Here is a 23,562-nt window from a genome sequence, read left to right on the forward strand (position 1 = left end):
AATTTGTGAACTGTGTGGAACAGGACAACCTATCATCCATACTGATTTTCAGCATTTTCCCTTTAAGGGAAAATGAAATGACCAATCCCCACTTATTTAATTTTGGCTTATGAGAGGGGCTGCTCGTGTTAATTGAAAGATAAGCACTTAATTATATAATACACATATTTTTAAAATTAGGGCACATTTACCACAAAGTCATTTAATTATCATTTATAAATACATTGCAGTTTTTGAAGTGTTTTCACACCATATGTTAATGACCACAACTGAAGGAAATCATAAAGCCACTTCCAGGATTGGAGATGTCTTTTGACTGGTGTTTCTTCTGTGGGGACAAATGGTCGGTTTGAAGCTATTTCCTATCTCACTGACAGAATAATCAGTTACTAAGTATTTATTGACACTAATGGGATATGCAAGTTGGGTTTCAAGTTTTTCTCAGTTGTAAGAAAGAAACCAGGAGGGGTTTCTGAAGCTCACGTGGATGTAGTAGGAGAATACGTGGTACACTACCCTTACCTGTAAGGGAAGACATAAAACCAGCTGGGCAGCCTCACAGCCAGGCCTCAGAAAAACGAACGTTGGGCATTGTTATAGCCAGGCCTGGAAAGAAGCTCCTTTCATCTGACAGTAGTTCTGGAAACCTGACAGCAGCTCTGATAACCTCACAAATTCAATATTCAGCCCTTCTATATCCACTTCTCTATCCACTAGATTGGAATCCTTATTCCACTACCACCTCAGGTCTCTGTTGCTGTTACAAAATACTTTTCCACTTCATAGCTTCTAGTATCTCATGGCTTCTGCTTCCTGCCATGTATCTTTTGCTTTAGCCCATCCTACTGTCTCCTAATGTTCTTTGTGTGTCTGACATGTAAAGCCTCTAAAAGAAAGACCAGGGTCAGCGGTCATGATCCCATATGATGCAACTCCATTGGGCTTATGTTGCAACAAGCAGGTCACCATCCAGGCCACTGCCTAACTATAGTAGGCTGTCTTGGGATCAAGCACTGGTTCCTTGTCCAGTTGGCTTCAACAAGGAAAGTCAAGTCATAGTATATGCAGCATGACAAGCCATGCATAAAAAATCCCTTAGAAAAAGTAAACTGAGCATGGCAGGCACATGGGGTTCCTCAGAGAGAACAGTGTGGCCTGTCCAAAGCAAGGTGAGCCACACCAGTACTCCTGCTAGTTGAACCCCAGACTTAGTCCCCTTTCTGGCCCAGTTCTCCATGTGCCCTGTGCACAGGACCTGGACTTTAGTCATTTTTTTCCATAAATGGACACCTGTGTCTTCTTTCCCCATCAAGATTGGCTCTGGGATAGGAGGCAGCTCTTTATATGCTTACCTGAAATAACTCATGGTTTTTCTGTTTTAAATGTTTTCTTGCTAATTACTGTGGTTTGAGTAAGGGCTAACTAGAATGGCAAACACTGGGGAAGTTAAAAATTTCAAAAGCATTCCATGAGTAAGTTTATTTCCAAATGTAAAAAAAAAAAAAAAAATGACAGAAAATATGTCTACATCTTAATCTCCAGAACCTGTGAATATTACCTATTATGGCAAAAGAGTGATTATTAACTTATAAGGCAGAAAGATGTGATTGCTTCAGGATCTGGGAAGGAGGGGCCTCTCTTGGATCACCAGTGTCTGTATGTGAGGAAGGCAGGGAGAGATCAAGCAGACATGCAGAACAGCAAGAGGTAGCATGAGCAAGAGACAGGGATTGGAGTAATGCAGTCCCAAGCCAAGGAATGCCGGCAACTTCTAGATGCTGGATGAGACAGGGAAGGGGACTGTCCTGGAGCCTTTGGAGGACTGCTTCCCCACCTACTTTAATTTCTAGCCTCCAGGACTGTGAAAGAATAAATGCTTCTTGCTTTAAACCACCCATTTGGGATCCCTGGGTGGTGCAGCGGTTTGGCGCCTGCCTTTGGCCTGGGGCGCGATCCTGGAGACCCGGGATCGAATCCCACGTTGGGCTCCCTGCATGGAGCCTGCTTCTCCCTCTGCCTGTGTCTCTGCCTCTCTGTCTCTCTCTGTGTGACTATCATGAATAAATAAATAAAATATTTTTAAAAAATAAAATAAAATAAAAAATAAATAAATAAACCACCCATTTTAGGTAATCTTTACAGAAGCCTTGGGAAATTAATACATAGACTACCTGAAATGTTCCATGGAGGTCTCCAGAGTTCTTATCTTGAAAACCAGCCTATCTTTGGAGGTTTGTGTGTGTGTGTGTGTGTGTGTGTGTGTGTGTGTTTCAAACTAGAGTCGATTTTGACCTAAGGCAGCTTCAGGATAGCCCTGTGGCAAACCATCCTGAGGGGGCCAAACTGCCAGCTCCATGAGAGTGAAACTGCACTGTACACTACAGGTGCTGCCTACTGTTTGTTGAATGAATCCATGAATTCCCCAGATGAAATCCTCCTAATTTTTTTTTTTTAATTTTCTAGTTCTGTGCACCCAAATGACCCTTCTGGCTCCAGATCACGCTACATTTAAAGCTGCAGCTTTTCAGGCCTTCCCCTCCCCCCTATCCTGGCCCCATCCCTGGCCTTTTACATACAGCTCTTTCCACTGTTCTTCCTTCCACCACCTACATACACATTCTGGATAAGAAAGGCAATTGGCCCTCCCTTTTGTTCCCTTTAAACTAAGCAAACTGTTGTTTCTGAAATAAACCCCATTATAGCTTCTTTCCATTTTTATTCTCCTTCTCTCCAACTCTAAAGCTTAATCAAACTCTATCCCCACAGACAGAACATTCTCCTCTTTGGAACTTTCATGCCACCTAATCCCTTTTCTGTTCACTTAATTATCTCTTGAAAACCAGATATTTATGTGCATACGCCCCTTCTGCCAAATTTAAGAGTATTCTATGATGGGGTTCATCATTCTTTTGATGTGCAGTACAGGAACAGCTAGCATAAAACCCCACATATACCAGATCGTTGAATAGGGTGGAAAATGGGGGGAAGTGGGGAGGTTCAACCAGAGTAGAGAAATTCTGTGATAAAAGCCTTAATGTGCTAGGAAGTTAATAAGGTAAATCAAATTGTTTTGAAATAACATTGAAGGCCCAGCTGAAATGGTAATGGGCTAGTCTGAACTCATATGGGTAAGATCAAAATGTTTAGATGAATCTGCACTTACTTCCTTAGTTTTTTTTTTTTCTATTGCTCTATATAACAAATTGCCGAAATTTAGCTGCTTAAAACAACATACATTTATCATCTCACAGTTTCTGTAGGTCAGGCATCCAAATATGGCTTAGCTGGGTCATTGACTTTAGATCCAGGCTAAGGGTGTGGTGAATGTGTCAGCCAGGGTTGGGATCTTATGTGAAGGGTTGAGTGGGGAAGAATCTCCTTCTAAGCTCATGTGGACGTTGGCAGGATTCAGTGTTTCTAGGGCTGTTAGACTTAGGGCCTCAGTATCTAGCTGGCTCTTGGCCAGAGGTCACCCCCTCAGCTCTTGCCATGTGGACCTCCCTAACATAGCTACTTGCCTTATCAAAACTATCTAGGGAAGTAGCCATCTAGCAAAACAGAAGTCTCAATCTTATCTAGCCCAGTGACATCTCATCAACGTCACCATATACTTCAGTTAGAAGCAAGCCAGTGGGCTACTATTCTCAAAGGCATGAATACCAGGAAGCTAGGATCATGGAAAACACATCTTAGAATTGTCTATCACCATCTGGTAACTACCATAGGCATTCTTATATATTTCTAAGTATTTTGAACAGGTCATGTTCCAAAACTGTATTTCTTGTTCAGATGGAATATAGAATTTAGGATTTTTTTCTTATATAAATAGAATTAGATTCCTGGACTTAACAACCAGGTAAGGGCCATCTAACCTTTAAAATACCAAGTATCATGCTAACCAAATTACTTTAACCAACATTTATTTTATTTATAATAAATTTTTAAATATATTAAGTATGTTTTAAAGTATATTTATTACACTTACTAAAATAACACTTATTATTAACCTATGAGAATATACTTCCCAAATGTCAAGTTGAGATGCTGGGAAAAATTGTCTAGTTAACAGATCTTCAGCATAGCCATGTAGGGAAATTAGGAGTTCTGTACTTCTGCCATCAGGAGCTCATTAACTATTTCACACTAAGAATATGAACAGACTATTCCCAAGCAAAATATTTATCCACAAGCTGATGTTTGTCAATGATGCATTTACTGCAGTCATTCTAGGAAGTCCTCGATATTTGTACTGAAAATCTAAATGTTCCAACAGGGACAGTAAATCATTTTCAGAGTCTTTCATAATGTGTAATTCAAGGAACCATTTCAAATCATTTTTAAATTCTTCAGACTAAACAAATCTTCCACTGCAGTAGTCCCCTGTGCTGAAGTTCCTGGTCCTGATTTGTTTACGCTAAACCTCCTGGGTTAGTAACGATGCCACCTTCCTCTCCCTACAGCTCAGTGTAGAAGAATCTCCCTGTTAGGTGAGCAAAGAAATTCTTTTGATTTTTTAGATGCATCAAAGGCTGGCCCTTTTCCTTTTTGAAGTCTTCTCTTGCTTCCTAGCCATTGGGGAGTGCTTTGAACTCAGCCCCCACTGACCCTGTTTCCTCTTCAAAGACTTCTTCCCTTCTGTGTGGTGAGAAAATGCCTTTTGAAAGTGGTGGGTTCCTGCCCGACACAGGTCTGTTGCAGTAAGCAGCAACAAACAGCAGTAATAATAAGCAGCAGTAGTAGGTCTTGGTAATTTCAGAGAGATCTGGAGCAAACGTGGAAATCAAAGAAAAACCACTTTGCAGTGTCACTTGCAGGAGAGAGAATTTACATGCCTAAATATTACCTGTGTTGCAGCCTCTGTAACTTAGATGAAACAAGAGAATGGCATCTAAAGTGGCCCGATGGTAGGTGGAAACTTTGGCCCAAGTAAACATCCAAGAGACACTAGACATGGCAAAGTCCAAATTTAAAACAACTTAATAGTGGGAATCTTCCATATACACCTTAACAGTTAGACCATTTTATGAGGCAATGTCCTAGCTGTCCTGTTGATGTACCTGTTTTGTTTCATCTATAAACACAACCTGAAGCTGAAAATTCTGGAGAAAACTTCTTTTTCTTAGATACTGCTTCATAGACTCATGGACTAGTTATAGGTTGATTCTGGTGAGCTTTCTTTTTTTCCCCAATTTAAGTCACTGACTTAGATATGTAACAATTTTAGCTCTAATGAGCTATATATTTTTGTATTCTAAGGAAGATGCTAATAGACTTTTGATAGCTTATAAGGCAATTAAAAGTAGATCCTTCCCACTCTAGAAGTCTCTGACCCTGTAATCTCGAGTAAACTATCAGGTATGAGCATGAGCCAGTTCTTAGGTACAGAACATCAGTGGTCTGCAATTAGCAACATCAAACATACTGTCCTTCATATATAATGACAGTTCTTTCAGTCATGGAGTATATTAATTTTCTAGGGCTGCCATAACAAAGTGGCACAGACTGGGTGACTTAACAGAAATTTATTACTCACAATTCTGGAGGCTAGAAGTCCAGGATCAAGGTGCTAGCAGGGTTGGTTTCTCCTGAGGTCTTTCCTTGCTTGCAGATGGCCAGCTTCTCACTATGTCTTCAGTAACCCTTTCTCTGTGTGAGCATACCTCTGGTGTCTCACCCTCTACTTTAAGGATACTAGTCCTACTGGATTAAGGCCCCACCCTTATAGTCTCATTGAACCTCAATTACTTTTTTCAAGGCCCTGTGTTCAAATACAGTAACATTGGGGGTTGGGGACTTCAACATATGAATTTAGGGGGCAACATAAGTCAGTCCATAACAAGAGGTCACCAACTACGCCTGTGGGTGGATTGGAAGTCACAACTAGTTTGTGAAAATGTGTGTGAGTATGTGCATTTGTGGATTTTTCTGAGAGAGAGTTCATGCCTTTCATGAGAATTTCAAAGAATGCTAATAAATAGGACACACTGGGTTTGGGGTTTTTTGTTTGTTTTTTTAAAGATTTTATTTATTCATTTGACAGAAAGAGAGACAGAGCACAAGCAAGGGGAGCAGCAGAGGGAAATGGAGAAGCAGGCTCTCCATCAAGCATGGGGCCCAATGCGGGGCTCCATCCCAGGACTCTGGGATCATGACCTGAGGCAAAGGCAGATGCTCAACTGACTGATGTGCCCCACGACACGCTGTTTTACATCAAGTGTTCTAATTATTTTTCTAGGTGTGATGATATATGCTAATCCTTCATAAAGAGGCTGTGATTCTATAAACTGTTGCTCCATCCTTTCTAGGTTTTAAGATATTTTGTCTGACTACAAATCACCATTCTTTCTAAAGATTAGGGAATCATTGGAGAACATGGTTTTTTATCCTTCTGAGATGACTAACATGATGCTGTTGTATTTTTCATTATTGTATACTTTGAGAGTGTCTTCCTTTGGGAATGATGGCTTATGTGCTTAAGAAAAAATATAGTTTTATAAATCAAATAAATAACTGAGGTAAGTAAAAAGAATAACAAATTAAAAAGTGATTATGAATTTAGGACATAATAATAGTATTGCAAAAATAAATAAATAAAATTCAACTTCCCAAGTATAGGCAGTGTTGTTGGTTTTTGTTGTTGTTGTTGTTGTTTTGCCTCCATAATGTGCAGACAAAAGCACTGAAAACAAGTGGTTAGAGAAATGGGCCCTATGGTAAAAACTGAAAGAAATTAGAATTTTTTAAATGGAAAATAGAGGAGGACCGATACTTTAAAAATTACTCCCACCCTTTCTCCATGTCTTTTAAGTCTACACCTTTATATGAGTCCCTATGATTTGCTGTTTTCTGAAGCTACTATTTTTTAAAATATTTTATTTATTTTTTTTTTATTTGAGAGAGGGAGGAAGAGAGAGAGCAGAGGAAGGGGCACAGGGAGAAGGAGAGAGAGAGAGAGAATCTCAAGCAGACTCCCTGCTGAGTGTGGAGCCCAATATAGGACTCAATCTCATGACCTTAAGATCATGACCTGAGCTGATATCAAGAGTCAGATCTTAAGCAACTGAGCCACCCAGGTGCCCCAGGGGCTACCATATTTGTGCTATTGACTTTCTAAAATTGAATTTTAGATTTTCATTGGCCATTAATAAATTTTATTTTGGGAGATTTAGACTTTTTTTTTTTTTCCCAGTGATTTCCAATTTTTTTTAAAGTATGGAGCTATTAAATCCAAACAAAATCTTTCATGGATGCCGAGGGGATAAAAATGAGACATATAGCTAGATAGGGTCAGAAAGGGTCCTACTGAATATAATACATATTTAATATGGTATTTCCCTAATGCAAAGTACACCCTGTGAAATTCTCTGGTCCATCAACAGTTTTTAGTATATATTGCTTTCTTTCTTTAGTACTCTCTGTATATTGAGATTATCAGAAGAAAAAAAAGAAAACTATGTTCCCAGCTTTTTTACAAAGACTTTTTAAAATATATTTATTTCCTCTGACTGCAGCCTCTTTTAAAATGTCAGTAGTGGATGGGAAAAGTAAGACAATGCTCACTTCCCTTTCCTCGTTTTAGGACAATGATGGCAGGAGGGGACTGGAAATCTTAAATCATCTAACTGGCTTTGGAAATATTTTCAACCTTTGGTCTCATTTGCCCCTAAAGCATGCAGCTGGAGTCACAGAAACTAAATATTTAAGACAACCTATGACTTTCTGGTGAGTGGCTATTTTGGAAAGAATCATTTTAAAGCTGCCATGTCATTTTAGCTGAAGTCAACTGTGTCAGTTTCAAAGACAGCTGGCAGCTTACTGCCTTGATCCATGCCTGATGGCTTTTAGGGAGTGTTCCAAGATCCTGGGGTCTCATCCATTTTGTTCCTTCTCAATAGCACCTGAGTCACTAAAATAAAGTTTGAAATGTACTGTTTACAACTCAGAGAAAGCTTGAATATATCCAGGTGGCATAACTTTGTAAACAACAACAACAAAAGCAAAACAAAAAAACATTTTTTTTCACTGACCTCTGCAAAGAATTGAAGAGACCCTTAAAAAACAAGTTAAACTTCTGAAATTAGTACAAATGCAATTCTTGTGAGTCTTTGGGGTTTCCAGTGGAAACATATAACTGAGTTTCTGCATGTGTATATGGGTTAAACTATAGTAGTTTAAACTATAGTATAGTATACTGTATAGTATAGTATAGTATAGTATAGTATAGTATAGTATAGTATAGTAGTTAAGCATTTATATTTTTACAAAAAGTTTTATGCCTGCTTTTTGGGTTTGGGTTTGGTTTAGTTTGGTTCTCACAATATTTTGGCTCTAAATGGCTCCGCAAAGAACTAAAATTGTGATATTTTATGTAATTTGCCCCAGGTCATGTAGAGTTTGTGTGAAAGCCAAGTTGAGATTTTTTTTTTTTATCCAGGCTTTATCTTAATCTGTTGCATTAATTAGCCAATACATGATGGCGTGTTTCTTGGGTTGTCTGAAGGTTCTGGATAGTGTACTAAAGCATATGGAAACAGAGAGATAAATCATGGTCTCTCTCCTCACACATGCATACTCTGTCTTGACCCCATGAGCTCAGTCAGTCCAATAGGCCAAGATAACCTCTTCATGAGCTCTAATTCTTACTTGTGTCAAATAAGATCTGTGGAAGACAGAGACTTCTACTTTGGTGAGAGGCTGAGTTCCCCTACTGTTCATCACATCCTGCCAGCTCTCAGGGTTGGACATATCCATGTGCAGCTGGTGGTGCTTTTTTGTTGGGATTTTGAATGTTAAGGAGGGAAAGGAAACTAATAACTACTGAATGTTTGTTTATGCCCATCTGTGGGTTTACATAATTTAATCCTCATGACAATCTCATGTGAATATTATCTTCATTTAATAGATGAGGAAACTGAGAATCAGAAAACCCAAATAAATGTCCACAGTCCTCTAACTTAATCACTGACATCAACAGGATTTGAATCTAGGCTTCTCCAAAGACAAAGGCCAGATGTTTCCCACTAGACTGAACCTTTTCTATACAAATGGTAGAGAATATAATTTCTCAATTTCCTCATCAGTAAAATAAAGACAAAAGTCTTCCACATCATTTAATCTATCATAAAATGGAAAAGTATTAAATACACTGAACAAATTCAAATGAGCTTTAGTTCATTCAGCCTCTCTGAATTGTGAACAACCAACTTGCAAATTATGACTCAAATCAATAGAATTAATGTTTGCACTGACTCAGCAATGCTGAATTACAACTGATCTCATTGCAAAGATTTCATCTTAATCATTGCTAACATTAAATAGAGCAGTATCTTCTGTTCTCACCCACACCCTTTTGCAAAACTCATAAAACTTTTGCTTAAAGACTTTTCTTCTATTACATGGTTCTTCCCCTGCAGCTTCTGCTAACTAATGAAAATGTTTTGTGGACTTAATTGGCAGAGAAAATGAAAGAGGGACATGTGAATAGAATGGAGAAAGAAATCCGTAGGGGGACTGGCATAGCTGAAGCAAAGAGCCACTTTGGAGATTATAAATGAAAACTTAAATTGAAAACATCTTGAGGAACAATTAAGGAAAAATCTTAAATTCTAGGCCCAAGAGTTTAGATTGGATAATATGGACTAGTAGTATTGACTGCACTATTGTCTTCTGTCTCTGTTAACTACTGATGTGGGTTTTACTGAGGCCTCTGCTGACCTCCACTTGCCAGAACATCAAGAGACATTTTTCAGTTCTTATTTTGCCTTCTCAGTAGAAATAAATGCTACTGACTGCTCTCTCCTCACATCTTCCTTCTTGGTTCCTTAATACTACATGGTCTGGCTTTCCTTTTCTGTCTCTGGCTACCTCCTCTACTGTGCAATGCAGGCTTATCTTCTGCCATCCAGCACAAAACATGGAGTTCTCCAAGTCTTGTTCTTAGGCCCTCTTTTGGTCTTAATATACACTTGTCTCATAAGTGAGCTTATCTATACCCAAAGCTTCATTGACCATGTAGCTAAAGCTTCTTTCCAAGGGGCAGACCTACATGTACTTGATCATCATAAGGCTTCCTCATGCCTAACATGCTCACAGCCAAAGTTAGGAATGTACCCTCCCCTTCCCCACACCAAGGTAGTTCAGTCGGTTAAGTGTCTGCCTTCCACTCAGGTCATGATCCTGGGGTCCTGAAATCAAGCCCCACATTGGGCTTCCTGCTCAGTGAGGAGCCTGCTTTTCTCTTTCCCTCTGCCCCTACCCCCTCACTTCTGTATTAGCTTTCTCTAATAAATAAGTAAAACCTTAAAAAAAAAAAAAAAAAAGAATATACCACCCCCCTACCAAAAAGACCCTGTTCAGTTCCCAGTGTTTTACAAGACAGAAATCGAAGGGAAGTCAGAATGACTCTCAGTGTCTTATTTGAGTACTTGTTTGGGTAATGGATAGGGAACACTAGAAGAACAATAACTTAAAAAGATGGCTGGCGATGAATTTTGTTTTAAACTTACTGCATGTGAACTGATTAAAAGTTTCAGTATGATAAGATTTGGATATAGTGACCTGGAGACCAATTGAACCATTTCTGTAGAGTTGGTGGGCCAAAGTTGCTTTGGAGAAGGGGGTAAATAAAGATAGTAAGGGTCTTCTACTCTTGCAGACACCCCTCCCCACCCCCATATTGTCAGTTCAATATGCATAGTTGTACTCAGTTTTTATTAAACAGTTGGAATCTACTACTATCCTTTGATTTTCTTTAAGAGCCATAAACTTCATCTGTTCATTCATTCTTTCATTCATTCATCCATGATCATAGATTCCCTACATGGGCCCACTAAGGCCACTCTACTCCAAGTTCACTCAAAACCCTCTGGGGTACTGTGGTCACAAGAAAGAATCAAGGAAAGATTATAGCTGGGACAATAAAAGAATGATAACACAAACATCTATTGAGCAATTATTCTGTGATGGGTACTATGATGAACACTTTATATACATTGTCTGATTATTCCTGCACACTATTAGGCGGTTATTATTTTTAACTCCATTTTATAGATGTGTGAACTGAGGCTTAAATATGCTGTCTGCCCCAAAGCTAGTAAGTACAAAGCTAGAATGCTACCCATGTTCAACTTCAAAGCCCTTCCCTCAGTCAGTCACTTTTCATCTCACACCTGCAAAAGCTATTCATTGATCAGTACATTTTGCGTAGAGAAAGCCTACAGTTGGCCTCATTCTTACTTTTGCTCATTAAAATTAACAGGCAAAACAAACAAACAAACAAACATGCCTTTCTCTTTGGGTTCAGCTTTTTAGCTGAAAAGAAAGGGCTGATAATTAAAAATGAGAGTCCCAGAGTTTCAAACACAAGCAAACAGCCTAGGGATGACCTGGGAGCCTCACTGTAACCCACCACAGCTGATGTTCTATAGGCCAGTGGAAAGAAGGAAAGCATTGGTTGCTCTTCGATGTTCACACCTCGCAACCCATGCAAAGCTAGATTTGGAGGTGGTGTGTAAATACTGGTGGCCTTGACCTAAGCAAGCAGGTTTCCCCTTGAAACGTAGCTTTAGTTAAGTGTCAGAATCTACAGGGGAGAAATAGAAATCCATTACAAAAACCCATGTAAATTGTAACTCTTCCCTTTCCTCCATATTAAAATGTTTTAAATGCTGGAGTCTAAAGTGTTTTAACACACCTGGAGAAATAGAATCACCTCCAAACTAACCTCCACAGTGAGTTGAGTCCACAAAAATGAAAAGTTAGAGGAAACCTCATTCACTTAGAGTTACCATTGCCTCAGGAGAAGAGAAATCTAGTTAAGGACACCTCCAGTGAGAGCAATGAGCTAAGCAAACAACTCTAACCTTGCAATGACTTAAGGAATTTCTTGGAGTTCTTTTCCTTCCTTGATGTTAGTGCATTAAATTTAAATTGGATGGTAATCCTTGGGCTCTGGGAAAAGCAAATGGATAGTTTATGGTCAATTTCCCTCAATGATTATCTTTCAGCAAACGTGTGAGCTATGAGAGAGAGAGAGAGAGAGAGAGAGAGAGAGAGAGAGAGAGAGAGAGAGAGAATCTAACCCATCCCACTGTTGAAAAAGAGACTTGGATGACACATTCGAGGTGCTCCTGCTAAGAGGCTTTCCACAATTGCTGCAGCCCAACCATGGATGCGACAGCGAAATAAATAACAGAAGGCAGTCAGAGAATTTGCAAGAGGAAGTGTTTTCATAATATGGCTTAGCAAAAAACATCTCTATATGAAATCTACTTGCAAATTTAAACTGTACCAGGGGAAGGTAAATGGGTTTATATAATCTGAGTAGCATAGGAAATATTAAATACTTCATGTTGTTAAAACAGTGTGACATCATTGCCAAGATGCTTTTTCTCTAGGAAATTGAAGGCTCCATCCACAAGTGAGGGATGGGAAGAATTATTTATTGTGGGAAAACTCTTAACATGCTCACAGGCCTGCCTCTTTTATCTTATTGTATTTGAAGCTGCAGAACCTAAAGGGAAGCAGCAGCAGAGAAAATAAGGACATTTTGGGAAGCTGTGGCCTTCAGATGAGGGAAATTGCTGCCAGAAATACCATTAACTTACTACGTGATCATATATGGATTTTAAGAAGTAGGGATTCTTAAGGGTTTCCAGAATGAAGGAAGGGATTTTTAGACAGGATTAGAAAAAGATAGAGGCAGCCAAAATAAATCAAACAGAACTAAAATTGGAGACTCATTCTTTAAAAAAACGTTTACAATCTAGCAAGTGGAAGATCTTAGGAAGACATATAACCATTATACTTTCCCCTAGAGTTTCCCAGAAGGCCAGAGATGGACACTCATTAGGTGACCACACATAAGAATCATGCAATGGGCACTTTTCTGCCTAAACATTATCAATGCTTTAACAATTTTCAGTATGCATTCGTGTTGCAAACCATTCTAAGTCCTCCCCTTTACATTTCTCTGCAAATTTGATTAGGTAGTCTGAGATACCACACATCAAGTTACCACCCGAGATAAGGAGGAGACCATCTAGTTGGCAGGGGAATGCCACAAGGAATATATGTTAGGGCACTCAAGTCCCAGCAGACTGACTTGAAAACTTGAAACCAAAAACACCAGGACTTCTGGCCAAGGCAGTGGGCAAGGGAAATCAGATTAGCACATTCTCTCCACCCATCCAATCGTCCGAGACTTCACCCTTTATAAAGTCAGGTGGCCCCACCCCAGCACTGCTTATGGCGACCAACCATTTTTAAATGTCCTCCAGCAAAGCCACAGGGATCCAATATTTAGTGCACAACTTTCATTTGATAGCTCTTCCTTTTCATTTACTGTGTCCTGAGATTTTATCTGGTTTTCTTCCTCTCTTATCACTGACTTAAATTTCTCCCTCCTTCTCACTGTTTTATTTCTCATATCTGGAGTGTGTTCATTTTCACCATTTCTTGCTCATCTTCTCAGCTTATGTTATAAGCTGAGCCCTGTTTCGTCGTATTTCTTGTTTTCTTGAGAAAACAAGAAAGTATTTTGCAAGTATTATGCAAGTATTTTCCTATACATAGGCAACATCTTCTTTAATGCATTCTTCACAACTTTTCATGAATTTATCTTTAATAATAAAGTAATACATACAAAGAACATTTGAAAAAATATAAAACTATAGAAACAGGAAAGATGGTCACTCATGATCCTTCAGACAAAGGAAGTCAGTGTTATAATGTCTTCCTTTTAGGAACAAAAACAAGATTTTTAAAAACTATATATGATAATATAAGTAGTCTTTGATGTTCTTTGGTGTCAAAATATGATTATAAGTATTTTTCTTAATGTCTTTTAGTGGCTATGTAGGACTCTGTGGAGTGGATATATCTTAGTTTAAAAATCGTTTCTCATTGTAGATCATTAAGATCATTTTAAATTATTTTGCTGTTGTAAATAGTGTTAGAGAAAATATCTTTGTTCACTAAGCTGAGGAAGGGTGTGTTTTTATCTTGTGTTTATTTGTCTTATTTAGGATGATTATTATTTCTTTAGCATTGACCCAGAAGTTCAATTGCAATCTTTGGGAAAGGGTTCAGAGCCCTTGATAAGAGGGTCAGTTTCCAAAACTGCGGGTGCCACATATTCTTTGTCCAGCATTCATGAGTGTGTAGTGTTCACCTCCTTCTTGCAACTAAGAATTCTGAGTATTCTTGTCTTAAAAGAAAGACTTGCTAATTTAATATGTGAAAATAGTTTTTTCACTTGAATGTAACTGCTTATTAGTAAGGGTGCATGTATTTCCATGAATTTGTTTATTCTTATCCCATATTCATCAGGTCTCTCACCCCTTCCCTACCTTTCCATTGCCTTATGCCCTACACTGGCACCAATTTCCTTTGCTTTTCCTTCTTCCCTTCTGCTAACGTTTCCTCCCCCCGCCCCACCCTGCCCCAAAGCTAGTTTTAAAATTCTTTTTTGTCTCATGTCCAGTAACTTGTGGGGCAGTGGGATCCAAATTACATTTTAAGATCATTTTTATGAGTTGTTCTCAGCAGGCATCTTCAAGGCCCCAAGTCCATTTTTTTGTCCCCCTCTGTGAGAAATTGATTGGCAGCTGGTGACAGGCAGGGCACTGGTACTTGGCACTCACAGGAAGCCCTGCAGGAGGTGCCCAGAGCCATGGCGGGGGAAGTGTAGCCAAGCCAGCACAAGGTGGGGGACCAGATGTCGCCCGATTATGTTCCATTGAAATCCAAACAAAGCCCCAGATTCGGGATCATTTCCTTGAGACTCCCCAGTTGGAAACTGGCACCCATCCAGAATCTCACAACAGCTGGTCTCCCCATGCTAGAATTTATGTGTCTTGCAGAAAACGTTACCTGTGTGTTATTGATTGGTTTCTGTAAAGCAATCAAACAATATCTCCAAGACCCAAAGCATACTGCTCTCTGCCGAGCATAAAAAGAGAGCATATATCACTAAAACGCCAGCAGTCTTATTACAGGCTTGGGAACTCTGAGAAGGATGCATTTTCCTTGTTATTTATGCCATCCATGTTAACCCTGAGGCTGTAAACTGACATTTGCAGCTTTGCAGTGACAATGCTCCACTCTTGTTAGGAGACTAAGCCCACCCTTTGGAAATAAATTATATTACAGAATAAGCTTTTGGGGACACCAGCAGATGAGAAATCATGCTTATGGTTCTCATCATCCAGTTCATGTTGGGAAATCAGAGAGTCTTTCCAAAAGCTTATTACTTGTTATTGCCCAGGTCATTTGCATTTATGCCTTCTACTTCCTTCCTCTGAAGTGAGGTGCACTGTAAGCTTGGTGGTTCCATTTTCTGAATATCAAGGAGGAAAACAAACCAACAAAAACTACACCCCCCCCCCCAAAAAAACATGATATTGTACTTGGTTGTGCTGAGGAGCAGAGGAAGGTTTTAATTTTTAAATGAAACAACCCTTTTTAAGAAAAACTAAATATTGTGAAAGCACATCAATTCATATAATACTTCACTAAGTCTGTACTCCTGCCCTAAATCCAGCAACTATAGTTTATGCATTGGCTTTATAACTGGCTGCTCCTGCTGTCTCAATCACCTGATGAGGTCTGTGCCTGGTCTCCCACTCTCCTGCTCTCCCTCCTTCTCTCTCCCTCTCTCCCTTTCCTGCTCCCTCTGGCTGCATGGCGGCCCTCAACCCAGATTCTCAGACCTCACAGTGAGATGTTGGAGCTAACCCTCTCCATTAGAAACAAACAAAATAAATTGTTTCCATCCCCCTAAGGAATGTGCTAAAGCCTTTTTTCCTCTTTAACATGGATGCAATTTAAGTTTGGCAAGAGCTGAACACAATATACCTCACTGGAAGGAGAGAGCTTTGTGAAAGAGACCCTCATAAGGAAGACGGGCTCATCCTCCCTGTGAACTTAAAATGACAGCAAGTAACCCGGTCATGCCTTCAACATCCACAGTGTTTCTGCAGAACCCTCACCCATTCCCCCATTACACAAAGACGTTAGAAGCACCTACTCTCTGGAAACCCTGTGTGCATGTTCCTTCCTGGCTGTCCCAAGAAGGCCATGAGGTCAGTGCTTCTTACAATATGCATTTCATTTGCTTAATCTCTACCCCTTACCACACCAGGGGCGTCCAGATATTGTTCAGTGACCTTTCTCTTTATTACTCTGATTTAGAATCCTGCTTATCTGTAATGCTCCATAGTTGATGAATTAAAAGGAATTACGGGTAAGACTGCAGCCCATTTCCTGCAGGTATTCAATGGAAATCACCTGAGATGATCTGTCAAGAATCGATCAAAGACAATAATATGATCAAGGACAAATTTAGGCAGAGCCAAAGAATATGCACATGACTCAGAAAAGCAACCCTGGCCCTCTCTCTCCTTCTCTTTCCTGTTCCTCATCTCAATTTGTAAAACATCTTCTGCTCAAGCATCTGATGGATTCCAACATCTCTGCTGAAATACTGGAAGCCACCTTGTTTCTTCTAGACTGAAACAATCACTATAGTGGGTCAGACCCCAGATCAATTAAGGCCAGAGGAAAGAGTCCTCCTCCACATTGGAGAAGGATTTATTTGAGTTTCTTTAACTCCAAGGATGCTTGATATTCTTAGCGCATCCTTGCTTTCCCTACTAATCTTTTATTCTTGGTCATAGTAATAACCAACTTGGTCATATTCTTGGTCATTGATTCAATCAACACTTCTAGTCTTCTTCACTTTTATAAACCCTAAGGTGCCCATCCTTACAGACCACAGCACAGTTTTGTTACAACTCTCAGCTCACTTTCTTCCTAGCCCCAGCATTCTGGAACTGGATGCTGTATCTAGTTCCCAAAGCGCAAAATGCCCCTCATTTTGTACTGCAGCATAGTCCTTCTCCTTTCCTTTCTCCTTCATCCTCTCTGATTCTTGAGAGTGAGGATTCTCACGCCTCCCTGTGAGCTCTCCTGCCATCCTGCTTCCTCCTTTAGTGGTTCCCATAAAGCTTTGATTCATGACTCTCAGAGTGAGGGGAATATGAGTCAGGGAGATACGTTGGCTGGAGCAAAGAGTTAACATAAAGACAAAAGCCAATGAACAGCCCTGAAGGTTTAATACCCACTAGTGAGGAGGACTCCTGTGAAGAGACACACATTTCAGGCATAACTATATACACTGAGGATTTTTCTGTATACCCAAGATATCTGCATGATAGGGACCTGACTCCTAGGGGTCAACAAAAATAGGTGTGGGGAACAGGCCACGAGCCATGCTTAACCTTACAAAAATATATTTCTGCCCTTGATTAGGGCTGCAGAGGCTAATGAAAATGTCAAGTTTCTTTGATTTGGCTGAACTCTGTGAGCCGTGTAGTAATACTGTTGATCTCATACTGATCTGAAGCTGGCCAAAATGTACGTCTTTGATTAATTATATTAAAATGGGGAGGATTATGAGTTGATGTATATGGTTTGGGAAATAAAGCTGTTTAAAATATTGGTGTGTGGATGCAAATAACAAAGCAAAGGCCATAAGGAAAAATAAAACCAGAGGTCACTTGTTAAGATCTAAATCTGGAGCCCGAAGCATATTTCTTCCTCCAGAAACCCCTCCCATATGCAGTCTCACAAGAGAATATATCGTCCATATGACTGGCATGACTCCTAGAATCTCAAATCCATGGTCACCCAAACTAAACGGTCTAGCCTGTGCCTTACTCAGCTGAATAAATCTAGCGTATGCCTTCTTCAGCTGAATAAATTGTTGAATAGCTACAAATTGATAAGTTGTAAGAACATGAAGTGCCAACTGTGCCCAGGTTCATAAGAAACCCAGTTGCATGTCAATGAGTCATGCATGACCAATGTAAAATTACAGCAGCTGACTTTATAGCCCCCAATGAAGTGGTAGTGAGGAATTTTACCATACACTGATCAGCTTCTCACCTCCTAAAAATGTTAAGTTCACAAAAATGTTCATGGCTCTGCAGTACAGTTGTGAACTGTCAGACTCTCATCGTGGTAGATACTTCCTCAGTGGGTTTCACAAATAGAGGTTTAGCTGGCTGCACTGAAGATTGTATGGCCAAGACATGGAATGTGCTGGCAAATAGGACTTTGGCAAAGACCATCCATTTCAGTGGAGGCTGTGATGTGCCACACAAGCCCCCTTGGGGACAAAGGACTCACTTGGCCAGCAGTTGGGAGCACTGCCTTCTCCAGTACTTCCCAGTGTCCTCTCCAGAAACCTCTCTGACCTGAGAAGAACTGTCTTGATAGAGGTCAGGGCCCTCCCTGGGGCAGCCTACACCCCATAGCTGGTCTGTGAGGGTATAAAGACCTGGCCCACCTACTCCAGTTCCAGGCAGCCCTGAAGGGCAGGGTCAGCTTCCAAGCTCCCGATGGGTCAGTCACACTGAGATTGCATCTCAGGCTTGCCTCTCCCTCTGTTGCATTGCTCTTCCTTCTTCTCCCCTGACAGGCACCAGGGGAGATGCTCAGAAACTCCTCAGTAAACCTTCTGCATGCTGGTTTCCGTCTCAGAGTCTACTCCACAGGGAGCCTGACCTACAACACTGTGCCAGACTGGGTCCCTGGGTGATGGAAGTCAGGAGTGCAATGCTGTCATTTAAAGGGCAAGCATGAGAACAACTCAAGTGAAATAGACAGGCAATATCAAGGCTGACAGGGATGTGGAACAAGTGGAATTCTGTACACTGCTGATTGGAGTGTAAATTGGTACAATCGCCTTGGGAAACTCTTTAGCACTGTCTACTGTAGCTGACATCTAGTAGTATACTGTGCAATTCCTCTCCTCAGTACATAGCCAAGAAAAATGCAAACGTGTTCACCAAGAGAACTTATGAGAATGTTCATAGCAGCATGTTTTCTAAATTAATCAACTGCAAAGAGCCACAGTGTCATCAACAGTAGAATAAATGAATAAACTGTATGGTCGTCGCACAATGGAGTACTATACAGTAGTGATAAGGGAAACCCTCAACATGGATGACTCTCAACAATGTAATATTGAGCAAAAATAGCCAGATGCCACAAAAACACATACTTTACTTCATTCATGTAAATTTTAAAATGAAACATAACTACTTTGGTGTTCAAAGTCAGAATAGTGGTCACCTTGTGGGGGGTTAGTTGTGACAAGAAGGAGTGTGAGGGGATATTCTGGGGGACTTGTAATACTCAGTTTCTTGATGTGGGTGCTGGTTATAAGAGTGAGTTCACTTGTAAACATTCATCTCCTGGACGCTTACTATTTGTTCACTATATGTGTTATAGTTAAGATGAAAGTTTACACCTTGAGGAGGAAGGAAGGGCAGATATAAACACTGGATACAGAAATATGTCATCAAGGATGTAGACATGAATCTCAGGACTTGAACAGGATCCCTGCTGTCGACTGCTATGGACTCTCACAGATGAGGAGCCTACATTCTAGAAAGGCTCCTGTTGGCTTTAAGTCATGTAGTCTGCTAATGGTAAATGGTTTCCTGGCCCTGTCTTCTCTTCACCTCTCTATAGACATAAGAGCTTATACAGTCACAAGAGTCCCTATTTATCCGTACTCAATGTTAGCCATACAATCAGCAGTGCAGCCTAAGCAACACATAAAATGTATAGGCAAATAATGCCTGAAAAAAGACCTAGAAGGGACATTGAACTTAATGCACTGTATCCAGGGTTGCAGAGATGTTATCCAGTTCCTAGAGGCCTCTCTCTACCTAGTATCTACCATTGGTCCATCTGTACTTCTATAACCATCAACCTATTTTGTGTAGAAAGTGTTTTCTGTTTGCAAAACCAAATTAATAGGCTACAGAGAAAAAGTTTCGAGCTGTTAGCTAAATTATCACTTTCTCCCTTGACTTCTCCCTGTAATCTTTGGGAGAACATTTGAATACTCTGTGCTGGAGCACTGGGGTGGCTCAGTGGTTGAGCATCTGCCTTTGGGCTTAGGTCGTGGTCCTGGGCTCCTGGGACTGAATCCCACATTAGGCTCCACACAGGGAGCTGCTTCTCCTTCTGCCTATGCCTCTGCTTCACTTTTTGTGTCTCTCCTAAATAAATAATTTTTTTTCAAAAAAAATGAATACTCTGTGCTGTATTAGTCTGTGCTATTCTTCTGATAGTATTACCTTATGTCATGGAATCATTGTGAAAAAAAGCCAAGTAATAGCTGCTTTGTGTGTGTTTAAAATAATGTTTCTGTAAGACTTGAATTTAGTTTAATAGAAAATAGAGATAAGCTTCAATATTAAAACTGAACTCTGCGCCATTCCTTAAGTACACTATGTGTGTGTGTCCGTTGGCATGTATGCATGGGTGTGTGCATGAATGTGTTTATGTGTGTATGCATGCATGTGCATGCGTGTGTTTACATGTGTTTGCATATGTGTATGCATGGATGTATTTGCCTATGTGTGTTTGCATATATGCGTATGCACATGCACATTCTCTATTAATGTGATGCCATTTACTAGGTGCATGTCACTTTCTGGAGACTCACAGTTCTCTGCTTTCGATTACACTCAAACTAGTCCAAAACCCCTCTGAACTAATCCTAATCAACTTGGAAGCCACCACACTCAGGCATGAAGCTGTCAAATGTGAGTGTTTGCAGATGTCAGTGCAGGATGGCAGGCATCCAGCAGGACAGATCAAGGCTTAGTCCCTGAAACTTGCATGCCAGCGCATCCCAGCTCCGGAGCGCCATCGCTGCCATAAGGAAAATGTGTCGTGACAGTAAATCAATAACCTCTTGGAGACGATTCGTTTCTGAAATATCCCTGATTAATTATGCCAGCGCATGCTTGGCAACAGTACTTTGCTCCAGCATTAACCTAATGCGTTTTGCATGAAGCAGGATTATAACTGTTTCTCATAAGTCAAATTTGACATTTCATATCGGGCTTTAAAGGTTTGGGTTATAGATTTTATAATGTCTTCATGTCAAACATAATTGCTCTTATTGCTGCTGGTAGACATTTGCCAATCAATCAGAATAACATTTATTTTATCATAAACAAGGGTAAATTAAAACCACTTGGAATCACTGTGTTTGGAGACTTAGTGAAGAAGATTCTTTTTAGGATCACTGAAATCTCATACACTCTGAGAAAGAGTGTGATGAAATTATAAAGGTCAGTGGAAATACGTTACTGTTTCTCACTTCAACAAATTAATAGCTGTATGTATTTTGTGAATATGCAGTTTTAGTTTGGTGACTTAGTCTCATATGAATATGGTTTAGGTAGGGCAAGGCAGCCCCCTTCTTCTGTAATAGAAAATTATAGTTTTTGTGCTTTCAAGATGAATTTTTTTAATTTACTTATGTAATACATCTGGGAACTTATTTTTTATTCCTTAAATTGCTGAGTTTTTAAATAATAAAACAAGTGGAAAAGTAGAGTTTACTTAAGAGAAAGTCATATTATCATGGTCCTTGAACTCAAGTTTACTGAGACCCTGTTAAGTTTCCTATGCAGTACAGGAAGCTGAGCATACAATGGCCAGTAAGGTCTTTTCCTTCTTCCTAAAGAACTGTTCCCACTGCACTGGGGTTTCCTTCCATCTTGTTAACCATAGAATTCTGTGGTGTATTAATATATTATATATTCACCCCAGCTTGGAAATGCATTGGCCTACAAGTGTCACATCACTTCTTCAATAATAGGCCATTGAGCAGAACTAGTCACAATGGCCCCACCTAACTGTGGAGGTGCAGAGAACTGTGAGGGAGGATTCTTTGGTGACCAGAAAATGACCCTGTCTTAAGTATATGCTACAGAGAAGGTCCTAAACATCAGGGGGTTATAGTCAGAGAGAAGAACACCAGCAAAAGCATGAACTCATGAGGCTTTTGGGGGAAACAGTGACAGTTGCTAGTACAGATGGTCTGAGATTATTCCAGAAAAATAGGTTAAATCCAAAAGTACAAGCCTTTGAGGGGCAATGCTAAGACACTTGGACTTTGTTTTGAGATCATAAGGAGGTTTTATAGAAGGGAACCAAATGGTCAGAACTGTGTTTTTAGAGAAATACCCTTACAGTGGAGGGTGCTGATATATATGAATAAGTGGATTCTGTTGAGCTCAAAATAATTTTTGAGAAGCATGCAAATAACATTAAAATCCTGGTTTCTTATTTTTGAAGTTTCCTTTTTAATTTCAGAGTGCTCCTAACAGTGGGCTTTATTTTCTATACTTGCTCCCTAAACTTGTCAGTGCATCATGATCCTTTAGAAGGCTTTATGTTTTACTGACTACAGAAACACCCCATTACGTTTCCTCTTCCCTGGCCTTCACCCTGTACCATATCTCCCATGGCTCTCCCCTCTACCACCCCTCAACCCACCCTCTAAAATGTTTTTCAAAACTTCAGAACACTTTTAAGGAGAGTTAGCCAAAGACAAGACAAACATAATAGCATGAATAGCACCTCAGAAAGAGAGGGCCTTTCTGTATCAGTGGATTGGGGTTTTTCTCACCCCTGCCCCTCTGGCTAGCTGAAGCCCTCAATATACATGGGATTTGCCCCCCAGCATGAGCAAAAAGTCTGGTCTGATGGTCTACCTTGTATACTTGAATGTAGAGCCATTCATCCCTCAGCCCCTGAAAACTTCCCAAGGTGAATGGGTGTTTGAAAGGAGGCAGGTTCCTTTTCTCAGGCATACCCATAAAACCAACAGGCACCTTTCTCTGATACCAGTTCTTCTAGCTATTCCCCTAGTCTTGGGTCTTCCTAAGTGCTCCAGAGGCAATGTAGCATCATGGCTAAAAGAGTGGCTCCAGAACCAAATGGCCCAAATCTAAGCCTAAATCCACCACCTTCCAGTTGGCAACCTTGAGCAGGTTTCCTAACGTCTCTGTGCCTCGGTTTTTGTAAAATAGAATTGATAATAACATATGCCTCAAAGGATCGTCACGAGATGTAAATGAGTTTTAATCCATGTAGAGTACTTACTACAGTTCCTGGCATGCAGTGAATGTTAGTATTATTTGGCAACCATGTCTTAAGTGAAAGATCTCACAAAGTAACTTCAATTATTTTTTGCATATAGCATGCAAGCCACTTTTACTATAGGATTTCACATAATCCTCATGCAACCCTAATGAATGGGGCCTTTTCGGAGGCGAGAGACTTCAAATCTGTATGAGCCTAACTTTTTAATATTATCTTATTTAAATTCAATTAATTAACATATAGTGTTATCATTAGTTTTAGATGTAGAGCTCAGTGATTCATCAGTTGCATTTAATACCCAGTGCTCATTACATCACGTGCCCTTCTTAATGCCTGTCACCCAGTTATCCCATCCTCCCATCTCCCTCCCCTCCAGCAACCCTCAGTTTGTTTCCTCAGTTAAGAGTCTCTTATGCTTTGTCTCCCTCTATGATTTCATCTTATTGTTTTTTTCCTGCTTTTCTCCTATATGATCCTCTGGTTTTCTTTCTTAAATGCCACATATAAGTGAAACCATATAATTGTCTTTCTCTGATTGAGTTATTTCCCCTAGCTTAATACCCTCCAGTTCCATCCACATCA

The 23,562-nt window shown here is 40.0% G+C and overlaps 1 protein-coding gene across 12 annotated transcripts in view; it reads left to right on the forward strand.

Annotated features, from left to right (window-relative positions):
• The window catches only part of AIG1 (androgen induced 1), a 240,818-nt gene that overhangs the window by 157,232 nt on the left and 60,024 nt on the right, over positions 1–23,562 (forward strand). For 2 of the 12 annotated variants that reach the window (XR_012031075.1, XR_012031080.1), the window contains one exon: positions 7,580–7,722. The exons of 9 other annotated variants lie outside the window; for them this stretch is intronic. Coding sequence is in view for 1 of the 3 variants with exons in the window: in XM_072826016.1 (XP_072682117.1) it covers positions 6,041–6,157 (117 nt within the window). In the remaining 2 variants the exon portion in view is untranslated. Of the gene's footprint in view, positions 1–6,040; positions 6,613–7,579; positions 7,723–23,562 lie in introns of those variants that run through there. One more of the 12 variants, XM_072826016.1, reaches the window with a different exon arrangement.

This window comes from Canis lupus, chromosome 1, assembly GCF_048164855.1.
Source record: "Canis lupus baileyi chromosome 1, mCanLup2.hap1, whole genome shotgun sequence".
Classification (NCBI taxonomy): Eukaryota; Metazoa; Chordata; class Mammalia; order Carnivora; family Canidae; genus Canis; species Canis lupus.